This window comes from Mirounga angustirostris, unplaced genomic scaffold (assembly GCF_029215605.1).
Source record: "Mirounga angustirostris isolate CCGP_5_RB_7025 unplaced genomic scaffold, mMirAng1.0.hap1 SCAF_10, whole genome shotgun sequence".
In the NCBI taxonomy this organism is placed as follows: Eukaryota; Metazoa; Chordata; class Mammalia; order Carnivora; family Phocidae; genus Mirounga; species Mirounga angustirostris.
The window spans coordinates 38,109,409-38,128,283 of NW_026991718.1; the positions used below are offsets into that span (position 1 = coordinate 38,109,409).

General features: G+C 42.1%; 1 protein-coding gene across 4 annotated transcripts in view; it reads right to left on the reverse strand.

The window, feature by feature from the left end:
• The window catches only part of SMYD1 (SET and MYND domain containing 1), a 47,261-nt gene that overhangs the window by 18,951 nt on the left and 9,435 nt on the right, over positions 1–18,875 (reverse strand). For 3 of the 4 annotated variants that reach the window (XM_064572227.1, XM_045884586.3, XM_045884585.3), the window contains exons 2-3: positions 4,793–4,969; positions 605–818 (exon numbers count right to left, since the gene is read on the reverse strand). In XM_064572227.1, coding sequence (XP_064428297.1) covers positions 605–818; positions 4,793–4,969 — 391 coding nt within the window. Of the gene's footprint in view, positions 1–604; positions 819–4,792; positions 4,970–17,484; positions 17,537–18,875 lie in introns of all 4 variants that reach the window. The other variant, XM_054509729.2, reaches the window with a different exon arrangement.

Below are 18,875 nucleotides of genomic sequence, written 5' to 3' on the forward strand. Positions count from 1 at the left end.
GGTTCCTCTCTCTGCCCTGCTCTGCCTTACGCAGTGTGTCTGTGTGTGTAGGGGTGGGGGTGTTACGTGGCCTGAGCCTGCTGATCCACTAGGCTCCTACCCCCACCTCTTGGACTCTTATGGCTACAAGAGGTCTGGCTTTGCTACGCCGAGGCAGCACTCTCCCTGATGTCCACAGCCCATGGCTCCAGGCTCTCCATTATCCTGCCCACCAGATCTGGGAAAAGGAATGGTCTTACTTCCAAAGTGACTGGTGGGCAACAAGGGAAGGTGATTGGGTCTTTGCTTTCGATATGGACAGGAGAACAAGTAGAAAGTGTAGATAAACAAGAAGGTAAATTTCTATCCAAATCTACCATTTGGAGATAACAAATAGTTTGTGTGTGGGATGCCAGCTTCCAAGAGGGAGGGAATGACTTCCTAGTAAGCACAGCCAGAAAAACAGAAAGGCGATGAAAGTTCTTTACTTTAGGCCTCTGTTCCCTCTAATCCTTCTCTCAGCCTTCCCTCCCACTCCCCCTGGCAGCCTCTGAACACGTCTTGGCTGACAAATCCCAGCTGCCCCCTGCACTCCCCCACCCCGCCACATCATGAGGAACCATACCACGCCGAAGATGTGCGAGATGTACTGCATGCTGAACTGCTGGCTCTGGGGCGGCCAGTACTGCAAGAAAGTGTCCATGTCCACCCGCAGCTCCTTTTGCTCCTCCTCCCCAAAGTGCTCCACGTGGTTCTGCAGGTCATCCACAGCGACCAGGCAGCCCTCTGTGAGCCCGGTGCCCTCTCTCTCCACCCGCCACATGATGCGGGCAGCCAGCCTGTGGACAGGGGCAGGGTTAGGGATGCCCTGGCGCATTCATTCATTCAACAGACACTTACTGAGTACCTACTGCATGCCAGGCTATGTTGAACTATACAGACAGAATTTCTTTTATCATGGAACTTTTTATAGTAGGGGAGACCTAAGTTAAAAATTTAAGCTAGTGTTAAGTGCTATGCAGAGAATAAAATAGGGTAACATGATAGAGAGTGGCTGGGGGAGGGGAAGCCAAGGTGATCAGGGGAGGTGACACGGAAGAGGAGCACTTGAGTTGAAAATGGAATGAACAGAAGGAGCGGGCTCTGTGTAGATGGGAAAGGAGCAGTGAGTACAAAGACCCTGAAGAAGGAATGAGCTTGGCACAATGGAGAAACAGCAAGAAGGCCAAGGTGGCTGGAGTATAGGGAGTTGAGGAGAAGAGAGCAAATAAAGGCGGAGAGGTGGGCAGGAACCAGGTCACATGGGGTCTATGAGACCATGAAAGGGGTTTAGGGACACTGAAGTGTGGCAGCCTAGGTCTCTCCTGATAGTATGGCTAACTGATATGGTCACTGGAGAAGGAGTCTAACAACCTGGGTTCAAGTCCGTTTCCAGTTACTATGTGACTCTGGGTAATTCATTTGAACCTCCCTGAACTTAGCCCCAAGAGAGATAATACACATCCCCTGATGTGGTATTTGGAAGACAAAGTAATGGATGTCCACATGTGTGTGAACTTATAGTCTTAGTGATTAGAGAAAGAGGTGGGAAAGATAATCTAGGTGGGGAAATAGTATGAGCAAAGGCTCGGAGGCAGCCAGAGCCTGGGCATATGCAGGAAGCAGGGAGGGGCTGGCCTGGCTGGGGTACAGGGCTCTGGAGGAGGAGTGGAGGCAAGGTGGGACAGGAGGGAGCCCTGGAGAGCACAGGGCATTGAGTGTGAGATAGGGGTGCACTTCACCTTGAGGACAATGAGGGTCCCCTTGTTAATTGTTAGGCAGCCCAGGCCCACAAGATGAAGCCTATGATTGAGGTACATTTTGGGAACTCTCAGCTACTCATTGAATGCATACTGGCCAGGCACCTGTAAGGGGCTTGTGGCCTAAGGCAAATCCAGTCCTTGAGGGACCCCCTTGGCAAAGAACAGGCCCATTTCTCCTCTTGTTTGGGTCACAGAGTCATTTCTGCAAAGATGCCCTGCTGGGGATCCCAGGTGCTTGGGAACCAAGTTATCCCCACATGGAGCTCAGGATAGCACTGGAGAAAATAAGGCTTGGGTAAGGTTTCTGTTACCTCTAAATATTAGGGAAATGGTCACAAAACTTAGAGGGTAAAGACAAATGGGAAAAAGATTTCAACTTAGTATCAGAAGAAACTACGAAGTGGGACTATGCAGATAAAGCTAGTGAGCTCCCTATCATGGAAGGTAACATTTACTCTGGGCTTTAAAGACTAAGTAGGATAGTGAAGGGCTATATGCACTCCCATGTTTACTGCAGCATGATTCATAAGAGCCAAGATATGGAAACAACCTAAGTGTCCATCAATGGATGAAAGGATAAAAAAGATGCAGTAAACATACATAATGGCATATTATTCAGCCATGAGAACGAAGAAAATCCTGCCACTTAAGACAGCATGGATGGACCTTGAGGGCATTATGCTAAGTGAAACAAACCAGACACAGACAAAAACTGCATGGTATCTGCTATATATGGTATCTTAGAAAGAGAGATAGAGAGAAAGAAAGAAAGAAAGAAAGAAAGAAAGAAAGAAAGAAAGAAAGAAAGAAAGAAAGAAAGAAAGAAAGAAAGAAAGAAAGAAAGAAAGAAAGAAAGAAAGAAAGAAAGAAAGAAAGAAAGAAAGAAAGAAAGAAAGAAAGAAAGAAAGAAAGAAAAAGAAAGAAAGAAAGTCAAACTCAGAGAAACAGAAAAGTGGCTGCCAGGGTCTGGGGAGTGGAAGAAACAGGGAGAGGCTAGTATAAGCACCAACTTTCAGCTATAAGATGAATAAGGTCTGAGGATCTAATATAAAACATGGTGACTATAGTTGATAACACTGTATTGTACCATTGAAATCTGCTGAGAGAATAGAACATAAAGGTTTTCCCTTAAAAATAAAAAGGATGAATATGTCATGTGATAGACATGTTAATTAACTAGATGGGGGGGCATCCTTTCACAATGTACACATATATCAAGTCAGCATGATGTACAGTTTAAATATCTTAAAGAATCTTTTATGTCGATTATACCTCAACAAAGCTGAATTTTTTTAAAAATTAAAATAAGGGCGCCTGGGTGGCTCAGTTGGTTAAGCGACTGCCTTTGGCTCAGGTCATGATCCTGGAGTCCCGGGATCAAGTCCCACGTCGGGCTCCCCGCTCAGCAGGGAGTCTGCTTCTCCCTCTGACCTTCCCCCTTCTCATGTGCTCTCTCTCTCTCATTCTCTCTCTCAAATAAATAAATAAAATCTTTTAAAAAAATTAAAATAAAATTACAAAAGAACATTTTTAAAAAATATTTATTTATTTGACAGAGAAAGACAGAGAGAGCACAAGCAGGGGGAGCAGCAGGCAGAAGGAGAGGGAGAAGCAGGCTCCCCAGTGAGCAGGGAGCCCGACGCGGGACTTGATCCCAGAACCCTGGAATCATGACCTGAGCCAAAGGCAGATGCTTAAACAACTGAGCCACCCAGGCGCCCCAAAAAGAACATTTTTTTAAAGAAGCAGGAGTTCAACAGATGGAACTAAGGGGGATGGGGAGGCTGACTGAGCCATTTCATTTTGTAGTTTCTTAAAAATTTCTAGGATATGATGATTCCATTCTGTACTTTAACTTCACACCCTACACACCCAGTGAAATGCTCCCAACTTGACCTTCCGCATCTCCTCTGCTCTCCACTCTCACTTCCCAAGCACTGACCCACAGCCCTACCTGGCGGTGTCGGCCCTAAGATTTCTGGCCACAGCTGCCCAGGGTCGCCACTAACTGTTGCAAATGCCTTTTGCGTGTAATGAGTGCAGAGGGCAGTGTGCACAAGCCCAGGGACCAGTGGGCCATGGTGCTTGAAAAGCTCTGCATTTTTTCTTGGTTTGCTTCTCTCTTTCTTTTCCCTTTGCTCATTTGTTTTGTTTCTTAAATTCCACATATGAATGAAATCATATGGTATTTGTCTTTCTCTGACTTATTTCACTTAGGATAATACTCTCTGGCTCTATCCATGTCGTTGCAAACGACAAGATTTCATTCTTTTCTATGGGTGTGTAATATTCTATTGTATACGCGCATGCATACATATATATATATATATATATCACATCTTCCTTGTCCATTCTTCAGTTGGGGGACACCTGGACTGCTTCCATAATTTGATGATTGCAGATATGCTCCTATATAACTATAGAGAACACACTGATGGCTACCAGAGGGGAGGGAGGGTAATGGGGAAAATGTGTGATAGGGATTGAGGAGGGCACCTGTTGTGATGAGCACTGGCTGATGGATGGAAGTGTTGAATCACTATATTTACACTTGAAACTGATATTACACTCTATGCTAACTAGCTATAATTTAAATAAAAACTTTTTTTAAAACAGCTCTTCATTTTTTAAAGGTAGCTGCTGCTCTTGAGCTCTAGCTCATTTTGCCAAATCTTCAGATTTTTTTTCAATAGAATCCTAATTTTTTTAATGTGGAATTTCCCAGTTTTTTAAACACTGGCAGATCAATTTTTTTTTTTTTAATTAAACACTAGGGATTGAGAACAGGTCTGCAGCCAGCTCCAGCCAGTCGCCGTGGACTGGAATGGCTGCTGCGACACCCAGTTCTAGATGGGCTCCCAGACACAGAAGTGCCCCCTCCAGTCTCCTTGAGGCTCTATCCTGACTTGCGCTCAGCCTGACCTCCTTGGACCTGGGAATGCTCATCACTAAGGCCTTTCTCCACCTGACATTTGGGAATCCTAAGTACCACCCCAGGGCCCAGCTCTGACCTGATGTTCTCATTGGGCACCTTTCCATATCTCTTGATGGCTGAACACTCATTCTTGTGGTTCAGCCAAGCATCCTTCTGGCAGGTGCGGTCACAGTAGTGGGCAAACTTGCACTGTCCACAGCGATGGAGCTTCTCCTGCCTCTTGAAGCAGGTATGGCACACAAAGTTAACCAGGCTGGAAATGGAGGGAGAAACAAGTGATTGGGGTGGCACAGCAAAAAAGGACTGCACTAGACATTGGGCCCCAACGTGGGAGACACTATTAGACCCTGCTTATAAGACTTTCAATTTAACTCAGCAAGTGTAGATTTATGACCCATACGCAGTAGGCACTGGGAATACACAAGCCACCAGAGGCAAGTGAACCTGCATGAGGAGGCTTGATAGTGGACCCATGGGGTGTTCCTGGAACACACTGGAGCAGACACCTGAGGAGCCCAGGAAGTCTTCCAGGCCAAGGGACTGGGTGAAAATTCCTCATGGTCCCCTCGCCAAAAGCCACAGGTCCCTGGCACCATGGCATGGGAGGGAGTGCTCTGTGTGACATAACCTTCTCATTCTTGAAACGCAATGACCCTTTCCCCGAAGAATAAAACTCATAACTATCTACAATATGAGGGAACATGAAACATGATATATTTTACACAAAATGAGGTCCGCGTGTTGTGATATATGTCACAGTTCTGTGTGTTTTGCAAGAGTAACAATTACAAGGTCACTGATGTCAGCGAGGTCATCCACTGCATTCTCCTGGCTCAGAGAGCGAGTGGCAGTGACACAGAAGATTGTGCCTGCCCACTCAGTGGGAGAGGGAGAGAGGTGTAGGAAGATGACATTCCCTACCCCGTGCTTCCAGCCCCCAGTGTTCCCGAGAGAGAGCTGCGTGTCTCCCAGGTGAGAGCCGTCTTTCAGGCAGAAAAGGGCATAGGTTAACATGAAGGAAACGTACTTCAAGACATAACCAAAAACCCAGAGTGAGTGAAATCTGGTATGATACGCAATATCTCAATATCTCTGCAATGTGTGAAAAAGAAATCCTGGCCACTGAAGCAGAGCAATGATGAAAAGAAGCTCAGCAGGGAAAAATGGGAAATGTAAACTTGGGCTGGAGTTTACAGTCTAAAGAGGGATCACAAAAGTATAGGAAAACAGGGGCTTTTAGAATCACAGAATTCTAGAACCTGAAAAAAGAACTTTCAATAGAACATACAAGTGCAGAAATCCCTTGTGTCCGTCCCTAACCATGCCCTTTTGAAATTCCCATAGTGAAAAAGAGCGCACTGCATCCAAGAACAGTTAGCCCATTGTTGGCCAGTCCTAATTGCGGCAGATTTCCTCCTTGTGATAGGCTCGAATTTGCCTTCCCAAGAAACATACTCGGTCATCTAATTTGGCTCTCTGTCTGGATCCTTGTCCTGCGGAACAGGCCTGGGCAGGTCAGTGCTTCAAGAATTTGAAGGCCGCTGCTGTGACTCCCCTTCATTTCCCCTCTCAAAGTTGAAAACTCTCCCAGTCCCTTCAACAGTCCCATTCTGGTCCCGGTGTGCCCACAGTGGGTCCCTGCAGCCAAAGGAAGGTGGGTGCAGCAGGGCAATCAAGCAAGATCCAGCGGCCAATGCCAGGGCATCAGGCTCAAGGATCAGCCCAAAGGCCAGACCCTGTGGTCCCAGGATGGTATTAAGGACTAGAGAGGCATGGGGCACCCGGGTGGCTCAGTCATCAGGCGTCTGCCTTCGGCTCAGTTCATGATCCCAGGGTCTTGGGATAGAGCCCCACATCGGGTTCCCTGCTCCATGGGGAGCCTGCTTCTCCCTCTCCCACTCCCCTTGCTTGTGTTCCCTCTCTCGCTGTCTCTCTGTCAAATAAATGAATAAAATCTTAAAAAAAAAAAAGAAAGAAAGAAAGAAATGCAGAGACAGAGAGCCAAGCTGCAGAGACAGAGAGCCAAGCTGAAGGCACTGCATGGGCTATTGCTCTCAGCTAGGTCCTGGGCTTCCTGGAGTCCAGTTTTCAGTCTCTGGGTGGCCAACTCAACACACTGCCGTGTCCCCATTTGCTGTGAGGTGCATTGCTAATAACTTGTTATTAATCATGAAATACTCACAGGCATGGAAGGTTAGTGGTTATTTACAAGTTTAGAGCAGGTTCAAGGTTATCCCCATAATAAAGTCTTCCTCATTCCCCTGCAATCCCTTAAGCTTTCCCAATGAGAGAGGAAGGGTAGAATTACACTAGCAGCGCATCATAGCTATGCCACAGGGGGTTTCCCCTGCTTGAGAAGGTCATTTGCTATGAGCACTCCAGCAGAGCACAACACACAGGCAGGGACCCTGACCATTTAGGGGCATCAACAAACCCCTAGAGATGGGAAGCTATGAATTTCTCACATCTGCCTCAAGTCAAGATGGCCTTCTCTGGCAGGAATGTGAAGTTCATCAGCAGAGACTGAACTGCTGAAGAAGCCAAGTAATTTGGACCCCAATGAGGCTCTAAATTCTGTCTCCTGGCTACTCAAGGGTGGATGCTGGGTCACAGTGCTTTATAATTATGGTGCCCAGAACAGAGTACAGCATCCAGGTGTGGTGCTATTCACATTTTCTGGATCTGGACATTGTGATTCCATTAACTTTTTCAGCAAAAAATTCACAGTTATTTAAGATCAAATAACAAATCTAGTCACGAGAAGTTTTCTTAAAGGTGTTGCAGCCAAGTAGAGCTTCCCCCGATGTGTCCGTATGATGCTGCATTTTTTAAAATAGCTTTGAGGTATGACTGACATACATAACCAAAACCTTTAATCTGATAGACTCTGACATATGCACATACCTGTGAAACCATCACCATGACCGAGACAGTGAACCTATCCACCACTCCCCAAAATTTCTTCATGACGTTGAATTTTTTTAACCTGAAGTGGGGGCCTTCCCCTTTATCCCTAGCTGATAGTATTCCAGATGGTCCGGATCATTTTGAACTTTCATTCTGCCATCACTTCTATCGGTATGCTGAGCCCTAAGTCATCTACAAGTCTGAGAGCAAGTCTTAGGTTGGGAAGGGTAAGGAGGAGCAGATGCCCATCTCTGGGGTATCAGGACCTAGACCAGGAATACAAATCCAAGGCAGGAAAGAAAGGGAAATAGCCTGGAGAGGGGAGAGTTAGAAGTAAGCATGATCATGCTGGATGGAGCTCCATGCCTATCTGCTCTAGGTGTGCCCATCAGGGAACAAACCCCCACTGCTCTACCATTTTACACCCAAACTGATATTTTTAGAATATTCAAGCATAATATCCTCATATTTTTATTCATACAGATATATGCACATTCATAGACACATTTCATGTGGAAACTGAAATTTGCACCTACCAAATATTATGCTTTGCAGTTCTCACACTATTTCTCTGTTTCACATTTTATTTATTTATTTTTAAAGATTTATTTATTTATTTATTCATGAGAGACAGAGAGAGAGAGGGAGAAGCAGAGGGAGAAGCAGGCTCCCAAGGAGCAGGGAGCCCGATGCAGGACTCGATCCCAGGACTCTGGGATCATGACCTGAGCCAAAGGCAGACGCTTAACCGTCTGAGCCACCCAGGCGCCCCATTTCACATTTTAAAAAGAACCACAAACTCCAGGTGGTCACCTAGAATAACAGAAGTTCCTGCTGCTTCATCTTTGTGGGCTCTACTTATTTCTAATATATTCAAACTTCAGGAAGATGTAGTCGCACAGGGACTGGAGAAGTGAATCATGGCCTGTGCAAGCTCAAGCAACTGAGAACCTTAGAACTTGCTCTTGCAACAAACCCGTGGTGGAGGGCATGGGTGTTAGGGGTCGACCAGATGACTGAGAATCCTCCAGATTAACTGCCAGGAAGAATACAATATTTATTGAGGGATATGTGATTTTAAAATGTGCTAATTTGAAGTTTATGCAACAGCAATTGTTTTGAACTGAGACCAACGTAGATTTTTTTTTTTTTCCAAGGAAGAGTATTTTATCCTTGACATTGTTTAGAATTGCTGGTGCATGGTGATAATAAAAACACAAATCTTTTAGTCGGGTTTTTAAAAGTCAGTCTTGTTATTGTTTTTAAATTCTGTTCAGACAACACCTCCTTACTGTCTGCCCTGGAGATGGACCTCTGGCATTGCCCTCTCCTTGGTCCACACTGCTTACGAAGCTCAAATTTTCTTAGCCTGGCTCAAAGGCAGACAATGCATCTGTCCTGGAGCCTGGCTCCAGGATCCCAAGAACTGACTTAATATACTTCTAATGGGGCCTGATTATAATCTATCTGCCATAAACAATAGCAATAAAATGTACACAAGAAATTCTAGTGGAAAGCCCCTCATGTCTTCCAAGTCACTAACAACCACTGTGACCAGGAGAAGGCTGGAGACAGAGCCCCTCTTCTGCAGTGTAAAGACTTCACCCCAAAATGGGTAATGGAGAGACCTCTGCAATCACTATATATATAGTTATCAGTCCTTTAATCAACTCAGCTATCAGTTCAACAACATTTCACCATCATATTGTCTCACGAGAGTCTTTACAAACACTTTGCTATAATGAATTTTTAATTACTTCTCATAAAAAGAACATGTGATTAATTTGGCATGATTTTTTTTTCTTAACCAAATGTTAGCCACCAAACTATCCAAACTATTTTCTACAGGCTCACACACTCGTTTTATAATCCATCCTACAATTTTGCTAGGGCCTAGAGTCAAGTTTTAAATCCTGGTGAAAAGCATGTGAAAAGCATTGTGAGTTATCTCCTAATTTAGATCTCCTTTTCTCTCTATCACATCTCCTGCCAATAAGGCTTAGCCATGAGGCTGGAACCGGGAAGGAGGAGGGGGACGTGTGTGAAGCAGAGCTGAGCTTCTGGAACTTGGGTGTGCATACACATCACCAGAGATCTTGTTAAAATTCAGGTTCCAATTCAGTAGGTCTGGAGTGGGGCCTGAGATTCTGCATTTCTAACAAGTTCCTAGATGATGCTGAGCTGTAACTTTGAGTAACAAGAATATAGAGATGAGAGAAAACCTGCTCCTTCTGGTGGGGTATGCACGAAAGTATCAGGCAGGCAGGAAGGGGAAGTTTAATTTATTAATTTATTAATTTATTTATTTTGGGGGGGGCAGCAAAGCAAGGTTTATTGAGTGATAGCAAAGTGATAGTACAAAGCTCCCAAGGAGGGAGGGGACCTGAAGGGGTTGCCCTGGAAGGGAGAGTTTAATTAAAAAAAAAAAAAGCCTGTCCCTCTGGTCTCCATCTCCCTGATTGGTGACAGAATGGGTATTATGGAAGGTCAGACCTGGAGTCAGTCAGAGCTGGGTTCAACTCCTGATTCCAGTAGCTATCAGCTGTGTGACCTCATGAGCCTTTGTTTCCCTATGTGAAAATGGGAATAACAACACCTAGATCTTGAAATCTTTTAGACAGATGAATATTACTTGTTAATGAAAGATGCTTACTATTTTAAGAAATTCAAGCAAGAAGAAAATTACAAAGAAGTTCCAAAATCCCACCACTCTGAGTGATTTTAAAGATTAAATGAAATGTAAAGTTGCCAGCTCAAAGAGCCTTGCACAAGATGAGTGCTCAGGAGCTGTCAGCCTGGTCCACCTGCCCATCTGTCACGTGAAGAGGTCAGGCCAGGTGATCTCAGAGCTCCTGCTCTCCTCCAGCATCCACTAAGACCTCCCCGCTGGAGGAGAATCCCTGCTGGAGGGGCAGGGAATTCTCTGACAAAAATACCTCCCCTCCTACTTACTTCCCCCAGTGAGAGAGAGAGAGAGAGTATCCAGAAGACAGGAAGTCCTAAAACCACTTTTTGGGTTCCAAGAGAAAGATGCTTCTTCCAGCCAGGCTTAGCCAGGTGACCTTTGGAAAGTCCCATTTTTCTTCCGAGGATATTAACTCCCATTTTCACAACACTACAATTTTCAAAGGGATGCTGTAAGCAATTCTCCTTTGTTAAACCTTCACAACAACAATACAGAATAGTGATCCCTGTCCTCACAGGGGTATTATTCTTATAGGGGTTCTTGCTGCCTGCCACTGTGCCCAGCACAGAGGACAAAGGAAGCTGTCAAAGCCCACCTTCGAGCTCTGCCTGCAGCCCTGGCTAGCAGGTCCCCACTCACTCCTTGCTCTGCAGTCCTGTCCTGGGTAATGTCATCTGTCAGAGTCAAGAGGCTTGACGGGCAGCTGCTGCTCAGCTCCTTGTATGGAAACAACCAGTTACTGGACAGATAAATGCAAAGAGAAGGTGCCTGCAACGTGGACAAGCCCTCCAAAAACAGAGCCAGAAAGGACTGAACCAACAACTCTGGCTTTCTGGACTGCTAAAAAAAACTCTCGACCTGCCAGGGGCTCTTCCCTCAAAAGTGGAGGGGAAAGGAGCAGGTCTTAAAGAACACCCCATCCCTCAAGTACCCAGACGATTTTACAATATTTTCAATTCCTTTTCTCCTTCCTTCTTTGTTCCTTCCACTCTACCTTCCTTTTGCAAGAATTTATTGGGCATCTACTATGGACTGTGCATTGAACTTGGTAATAGAGGGCCTTAAAGATTAACAAGACACAAACCTTGCCTTCGAGCAGGCCCCAGGCTGAGCTGAGGCATAAACACATATAAGCAAGGTAAGGCATGCCATTCAGGAATGCAGGTAACTTGCTGACGGTTCAAGGGAGGGAGACCGAACTGACACTGAGGTGGGGGAGGCGAGGAATCTGGGAAGTCAGTCATCTACGAGGGAAGGAGGCACTGTTCTGACTCTCTAAACATGGGCTGAGTTTGTACTCAGACAATGTCAAGTTCTTCCATGGAGAGGCACTGGCTTGAGTCAAGGCGTCCATGTGGGGGGTGCAGCCATGAATAGGAGACAGGAGTAGCTATCTGACAAGATCATAGGATACACCACACTGGGAAATAATGCTGGAACAATGACCAGACACGGGGGGACCTGGAATGTTACTCTCAGTAGTATGTCCTTGCTCTCCAGGCAAAGGGGAGCCACTGAAGACTTTTGCAGAGAGGAGACACATGCCCAGGGTTGGGAGACTCATTTTCCTTTTCCCCATGGCATCTACTTAATGTTGTTTTTAAATGGCCTATGTCAACCCATAAGGGCACTGCTGGATTCATGTTTGTACTATACATACCTGAGCATAAGAAGTTAGGTGATACTGCTTCCTTAGGTCAGATCTAGGTATTGCCTATTTATTTTTAACATCTCTTCTATATTAAAGTGGCAATTCTCAAGATTTTCTCTGCCACAACTCACACGACGAAGTTCACACACCCCACTCAGACCTGTCTGCATTTCCCACACTGGGGCTGTGATGGAACCACATTTCCCATGCTCAAAACACATCTTCAGATGCACATGATGAAGATGACATCATTGTGGGGACAACCTGGCATTTGATTTAATTTATATTGAAAAAGCAATTATTCTCAAACTTCTACATTTAAGGATTATTTCATAAAATTTAGCAATACAGCACGTAACAGGTCATGTGACATTTCACTGTGTCTTATCTCTGCAACTAAAAGTGCCAAACTAAAGACATATTTCTAAGGGTGCCTGCCTGGCTCAGTCGGTAGAGCACGTGACTCTTGATCTCAGGGTTGTGAGTGTAGAGCTTACTTAAATATAAAACAAAATAAAGACATATTTCTAAATCTGCTATGGTTATCCTCAACATCGAGTGTAAATGTTTAACGACTGTAAGTTGAATAACAAACAGTGATTCATTCATTTTCTGAACATCAAGTGTAAATGTTTAACACTGTTAAGTTGAATAACAAACAGTGATTCATTCATTTTCTGAACTAACTGTTCAGGAATTTCCCTAATCCCTTTATTAAATGATTTCCATTTATAGCACCAGTTGCCCTCACCACCCACCCACCCACCAGCTGTTATCAGATTCAAGGCCACAGTGTGTTGGAATGTATGCCACGCTAATCCTGGTGTTCCCACAGGCCCATATAGAATTATAGCGGCTAAAAGCCCAGCTTTCTCCAGTGGATCTGACGCTCATAACATCTCCAATTTTCAAAAAAGCCTGGCTGGCATTAATTTCTTTTAAAGTACTCTACTTTTTCTTATATTCTTACATTTGGTTTTTCCTACACACATATGCATGATCTCCTGCGCACTTCCAATTCTTTCAGCAGAATCAGTGAGGATCCAGTCCAGTTTCTATTTATAGAAATTTTTTGTAAAAATCCACTATCCTTGATCCTTCTTAACATCTTCTGTGATGAGTTGGATTAATATGAAAATTCATCTTATTGGTTGTGATCGGTTGAATGATAGCCCCCCAAAAATGTCACTGTCCTAATCCCTAGGGCCTGTGAATATTTTATACTACGTGGCCGAAGGGACTTTGCAGATGTAATTACGATTAAGGACCTTGAGAAGGGGAGATAATCCTGAAGCATCCTGGTGGGTCTAATGTAATTACAAGGGTCCTTTTAAGAAGGAGGCAGGGGGTTAGAAGGGGAAAGGATGCAATGCTGCTGGCTTTCAAGATAGAGCCCAGGAATACAGGCAGCCTGTAGAAACTGGAAAAGTCTAGGAAACATAACCCTTCAGACCCATTTTAGATCTCTGACCTTCAAAAGTGTAAGGTAATAAATTTGTGTTGTTTAAGCCACTAAAATTTGTGGCAATTTGTTACAGCAATGGTAGGAAGCAAATACATTGGTTTGTTATTATAAGCACTTTTCTTCCTGGGTAATCACATGTATATTCCTGTTTTTTTACCTATTAGTTTCTGGATCTAACCCTTCTCAGGTCCCAGAACCAGATTCTGATTGTTTTGAAATTTATGGATGGGTACCGTTTCTTTTATTATAACTAAATATTATTAACGGGACTGACAAGAAAAGAAGAAATTAAGTAGGCAATGCTGGACCCACCTGGGGGGGGGGGCAGTGAAAAGTGATGGCTAGGCAAGATCCCAGGAATCTCAGTCCTGCCCTATGACTTGTCTGCATATGACCTGGGGACGGCCTGTCATCTCACTAAGCCTGTTTCCCAATCTGTAAGAGAGGATTTAATATATTCAATGGGTCTCAACCTTCTTCTGGGTTGAAAGTGATTTTGAAAGTGATGAAAGCTATAGACTTTCTCTCTGGAAGTAAAAAACATGGATGCACATCCACATAAACTTTGATCCTCCAAATACAGGTCTCTCCCTAGTTAAGGATCCATGAACCCAAAAGCTAGATGCACTCTAAATTCACAATGTCTAGGATTGTTAAAAAAAGGAACCATCAAATAGTATTTTTGGCTCCTAGAACTGCTCATGAGCACCACTTCCATGTCATTTCTTGTATTTAATGCTAAAATAAAATAATAATCAGAATATGCTCCATTTCTATATTAGCCCAGCACCCCTCTGGTGCTGCACTGGACTCCTTCACATGTACTGAAGAAATCATACAACCCATAGAATCTCACGCTAGAAGGGATCTTCAGGGTCAAACGACCCAATTCCCCTCTATTGCCCCACTCCCCATGGACATCATCTCTGCCAGGTTGTTATCAGGAACTACACAACCTTGGAAATAGCCTTTCCATCTCCAGACAGCACTGGCAGCCCTGGTCTCCCATTAGGCAATAGAGGCTCAGTGTCAAGGGCCTAAAAGCTTGTAGGTAACCCAGGAAAAGGTTTGGGACTCCTAACACCTTTGAATAGTCCCAAAATTTTCTTAAAACAAAAAAAAATGCAAAATGGAAATCAATAACAATTACAATAGCTAAGTTATAAAAATTCATTCAGAAGTGGTAAGCAAACACTACATTTTATATATTGTAAGGTGGTACCTCTAAAGGTAAAGGTTTCCAAGGCCTACTTAGTTCTTAGATGGCTTGAGCTCTAACTAGACTACCCCCTCCACACTTCATTTTGAACAGAAATATGACTCTGTAACTTCTGCTCAAGGTGCTCAGTTCTCACCCTTCTGTCAATTAAAAAAAAAAAAGTTCAGACGTTATTTGTAGATGGCTATTAGGGGAAGCAGCTCTCCAATATTACTGTAAAACATGCTTCAAATTCCTACCGTGGTCAAATCTGATTCCATGTCAGATTGGCCCTGAATTTATTTGGTTGTGGGTTTTGTTTGAAGATAACGATGATGATGGTGATGGTGGTGATACAATTTTATTCATAGTCTGATAAATTATGCCCCATGGACTTTGGTCTGTAGGGTTAACTGACGATTTTACAGTTTGGAAAGGATAGAGATTCTACTCAGAGTAGTGGAAGAGTCCTTCCAAGATGAAGCAGCAAAAAAGATAAGGATCTAATCTTGCTGAAGGCCTCAGACACTCTTAAGGCTAAAACCATTTATCTTCTCATTCCCCTTGACATAAAATGAACTAAAGAAGCTATAAAAAGGAAAGTGAAAGAATGCAATGACAATAAGTAACTGAAATAAAAAGAAACTAAAAAAAAAAAAAAAGAAACTTAGGCTTGGATATCATCTTAAAAGATATATGTAAGATAGAAAAATGAATAGTTTTTAAAATAAAAAACATGAAAAATTAAAGTCCAAAGTAACTGAGGACAAGGAGTGCCTGGGTGGCTCAGTCAGTTAAGCATCTAACTCTTGATTTTAACTCAGGTCTTGATCTCAGGGTTGTGAGTTCAGGCCTCACACTGGGCTCCACACTGGGCATGGAGCCTACTTAATAAATAAATACATGATTGATTAATTAAAATAAAAGTAACTGAGAATTACAAAAGATGTAAAATCAAAAAAGCTAATAAACCAAAATAATGCAGAAGGATTCAAACAATTTAGAAGTTCTGAACATTAAGGAGTAATAAACAAATGAGCTACACATATAGTTTTCAAATGAGGGCATCAATAGAAAACAGACAAATCATAAAAAAAGGAAGGTGATGACCAATAAATATATTTTTTAAAAACCTTTCACCTCCCTAATAATACAAAGATTGAAAACAAAATAATACTAAAATAAGTTTTTATAGATGAAGTTGGAAAATATAAAAGTCAAAGTTAGCTCTCTGTGTTGGCCAGTGCTGGGATAAGGAGGCAAATGCTATATTGCTCATGGAGAAAACTGGTATAATCCTCTTTGGTGGGGTGATTTGGAAATCTATATTAAGGGCTTTAAAACTGACTTTTGAATCCAAAATGTACACTTCTAGGAGTTTACCTTAAATAATCAGAGATGTATGGAAAGATCTATTAGGAAAAGTAGGAAACAACCTTGATATCCAAAATACGGCACTTGCTAAACTGATATGTAACAGTCAAAAAAAGGAATACTATATAGTCATTAAAAATGCTTTAGGAAGATAATAATGGTTTGAAAATTTGCTCATAACATATTTTAAGGTAAAGAAGTTACACAATAACCCACTTTTGTGAAAGGAAGAAATGTGTACATTAATTACATTGAATCTGAGATACTGTCAATTATTAAATATATCATTTTTTTTCCATTAAGAAACAAACAAATGCTCCCCATTAAACCATGAGCCACAGATTGTAGAATACATCATGATTTCATGATGTATCCTAGGATTAATAAAATACTATACTGTGTCATATTCCTTTAATTGTAAAATAAACTGCCCCCCATATTTTAATACAGTATGTTAATTTTAGGGAAGCATTTTACCATCAAGGTGTACATTTAATGTTGTGTTTCTCCCACCACCACTACCCCACCTAAAATCATTGGGATCAAGAAAATATTTCATATGGATCATATTTGCATAAAACAATTATAAGGAGCCAATTATATTTCAAGTAAAACAAAACAAAACAAACAATCATAAGGATATATGCCAGAATATTAACAGTAGTTTTCTCTGAATGTTAAGATTGCAGAGAATTTTTATTTTCTTACTTTGGTTTTTCTATAATTTCTACGTTTTCTAAAATAAGCTAAAAAATCTGAACAAGACAACATCATGAATTCCCAGATTAGTCCAATCTCATTTAGAAATAAGCAGGATCATTCAAGCTAAGATATCATAGGCTCCTATTCTCTGTCCTCCCAAAAACTGGGCACACTAAGAGTAGAGAGCACGAGGGGTCAAGAGCAACTTTTAACAGTTCATCTACCACCCTTGGGGGTTCGTCCACTTTAAAAGACCATGTCCATTAAAGACAGCTTCTTGGTAAATTGACTTTACCCACCTACTTCACCTTCATCCCTTTCCAGCACCCAACCAAACACCTAAAAGGGATGGCAAATAGCTGTTCTTTGAAATGACAGTTTTGATTGATTAGTAAGGGCTGCTTGGAGGACCCTGATAGAAAAAATCCTTATGCTAAGTTGGAGTTCAGGAAGGAGTTGCCCAATTGATTAACTATACCTAGCAGGGATCGTGGTAGCCCAAGTGTTACATATTTGCCAGCCCTAAAAAGATTGTCTCTACTTTATTCTTGTTCCTTTATAGTTAAGGAGACCACCTGTTTTTCCAACCAGCAAAATTCAAGAGATCCTAACCTGACTAAGGACTATATTATAAGGGCCTGGATTGTTGCTGTTAATGCTAAACTAAGTCTATCCTAACAAAGACAATGCAAACTTGCAAGTCAGTCTTACACACTACGGCATTATATTTTAAAGCTGAATATCACATGCATTATGATCGGGTATTTCCACTCCTGGATACACACCTGATGTATCTGTTTACCAAGAAATAAAATGAAAAATGTCCATTGCAACCACCTGCAGAAGAATGGAAAAATAAACTGTGGTACAAACTGACACTTTAGTTACACAAAACCATATGGATGAATAATAAAACTAACAATTGAGTCAAAGAAGCAAGTAGCATAAAGTCATATGTAATACTATACCATTGTTTCAAAGATCAAAAATAAAACACAAAAACTAAATTATATATTGCTTAGGAATATGTACACATGTGATAAAATTATTACTCAAAAGGTATGGGAATAATAACATAAAATTCAAGATACTAGTTACCTTTGTGACGAGCCAGGGACTGGATGGGGAAAGATAGAGAAGATGCAATATAATGGCATGCTCTAGTTAAGCAGGATGATGATTTCATGGGTGTTCAGTTATTGTTATGTTTCCTGGGTATTCATTTATTGTTATGCTTCATAACATTCATATATACAATATATGCCATGTATTGTTGGAAAGAATTTTCATTTAATATAGCACTCAACTAAAAATAAAATCTTTCCTCGTGTTTGTGTTGGAGGGTAGGGCAGAAAGCCTGGCTTGCAATAACATGGATTAGAATGTGCCTCTTTTATGAGTGACTCAGTCCTACCTCCCCACTCGGGTTTCTTATCTACAGTGGCTGAGTCTCCACCAGGAGGTTAAAATGGGAGGACACAATGGGCAAAGGTTTCCTTTGCTGCCTCTCCAGGCTATCCCAGGTACACCCAAAGAGCAGCCCCCTCATCCTTGAAGTGACAAATTTGGGGAAAAAAATCACTTTTTACAAGTATCTCTTTGAGATTTTTTTCAATCATTTTAAAGATCATTTACCCCAATCATCCCCATTTTTATTATTGTAATAATAATATAACATTTTGTTAGCATGTTATCTGAAATGTACACTAAAGTTGTTTTGTAGTTATTACTTCAAATGAATGATGGTTTAATTTATGGTAAGAAAAACATGTGAACATCCTAAATGTTCAGTCATAAAGAAGTGGTAGGAGAGCACACAGCCATTAAATACTATGCTTATGAAGAGAACTTAGTAACAAAGAAGTAGCTAAATTATTAAATGTAAAACATCATTTCTATAATAAGACCCCAGCTGTGTAGTATAAATGAAACCTCTGTTTTAAAATAAGCTGGAAGGAAATACACAACAATGTTTAGGGTTAGTATCTTTGTGTGAAGATATATTTTTTCTTCCTTAGTTTTACTTTTATAATGGAAAGGAAAACCCACTCAATTCCAAACACTCTTAAAAGGGATACTAATTGGCTATATTGGCTTTTAGGGAATTGGCAATGTGGCCATTCAGTGGCAGCACCAAGATCAGGGTTCAGAGTTTCTGTTTTCTAGCTTTTTAGTC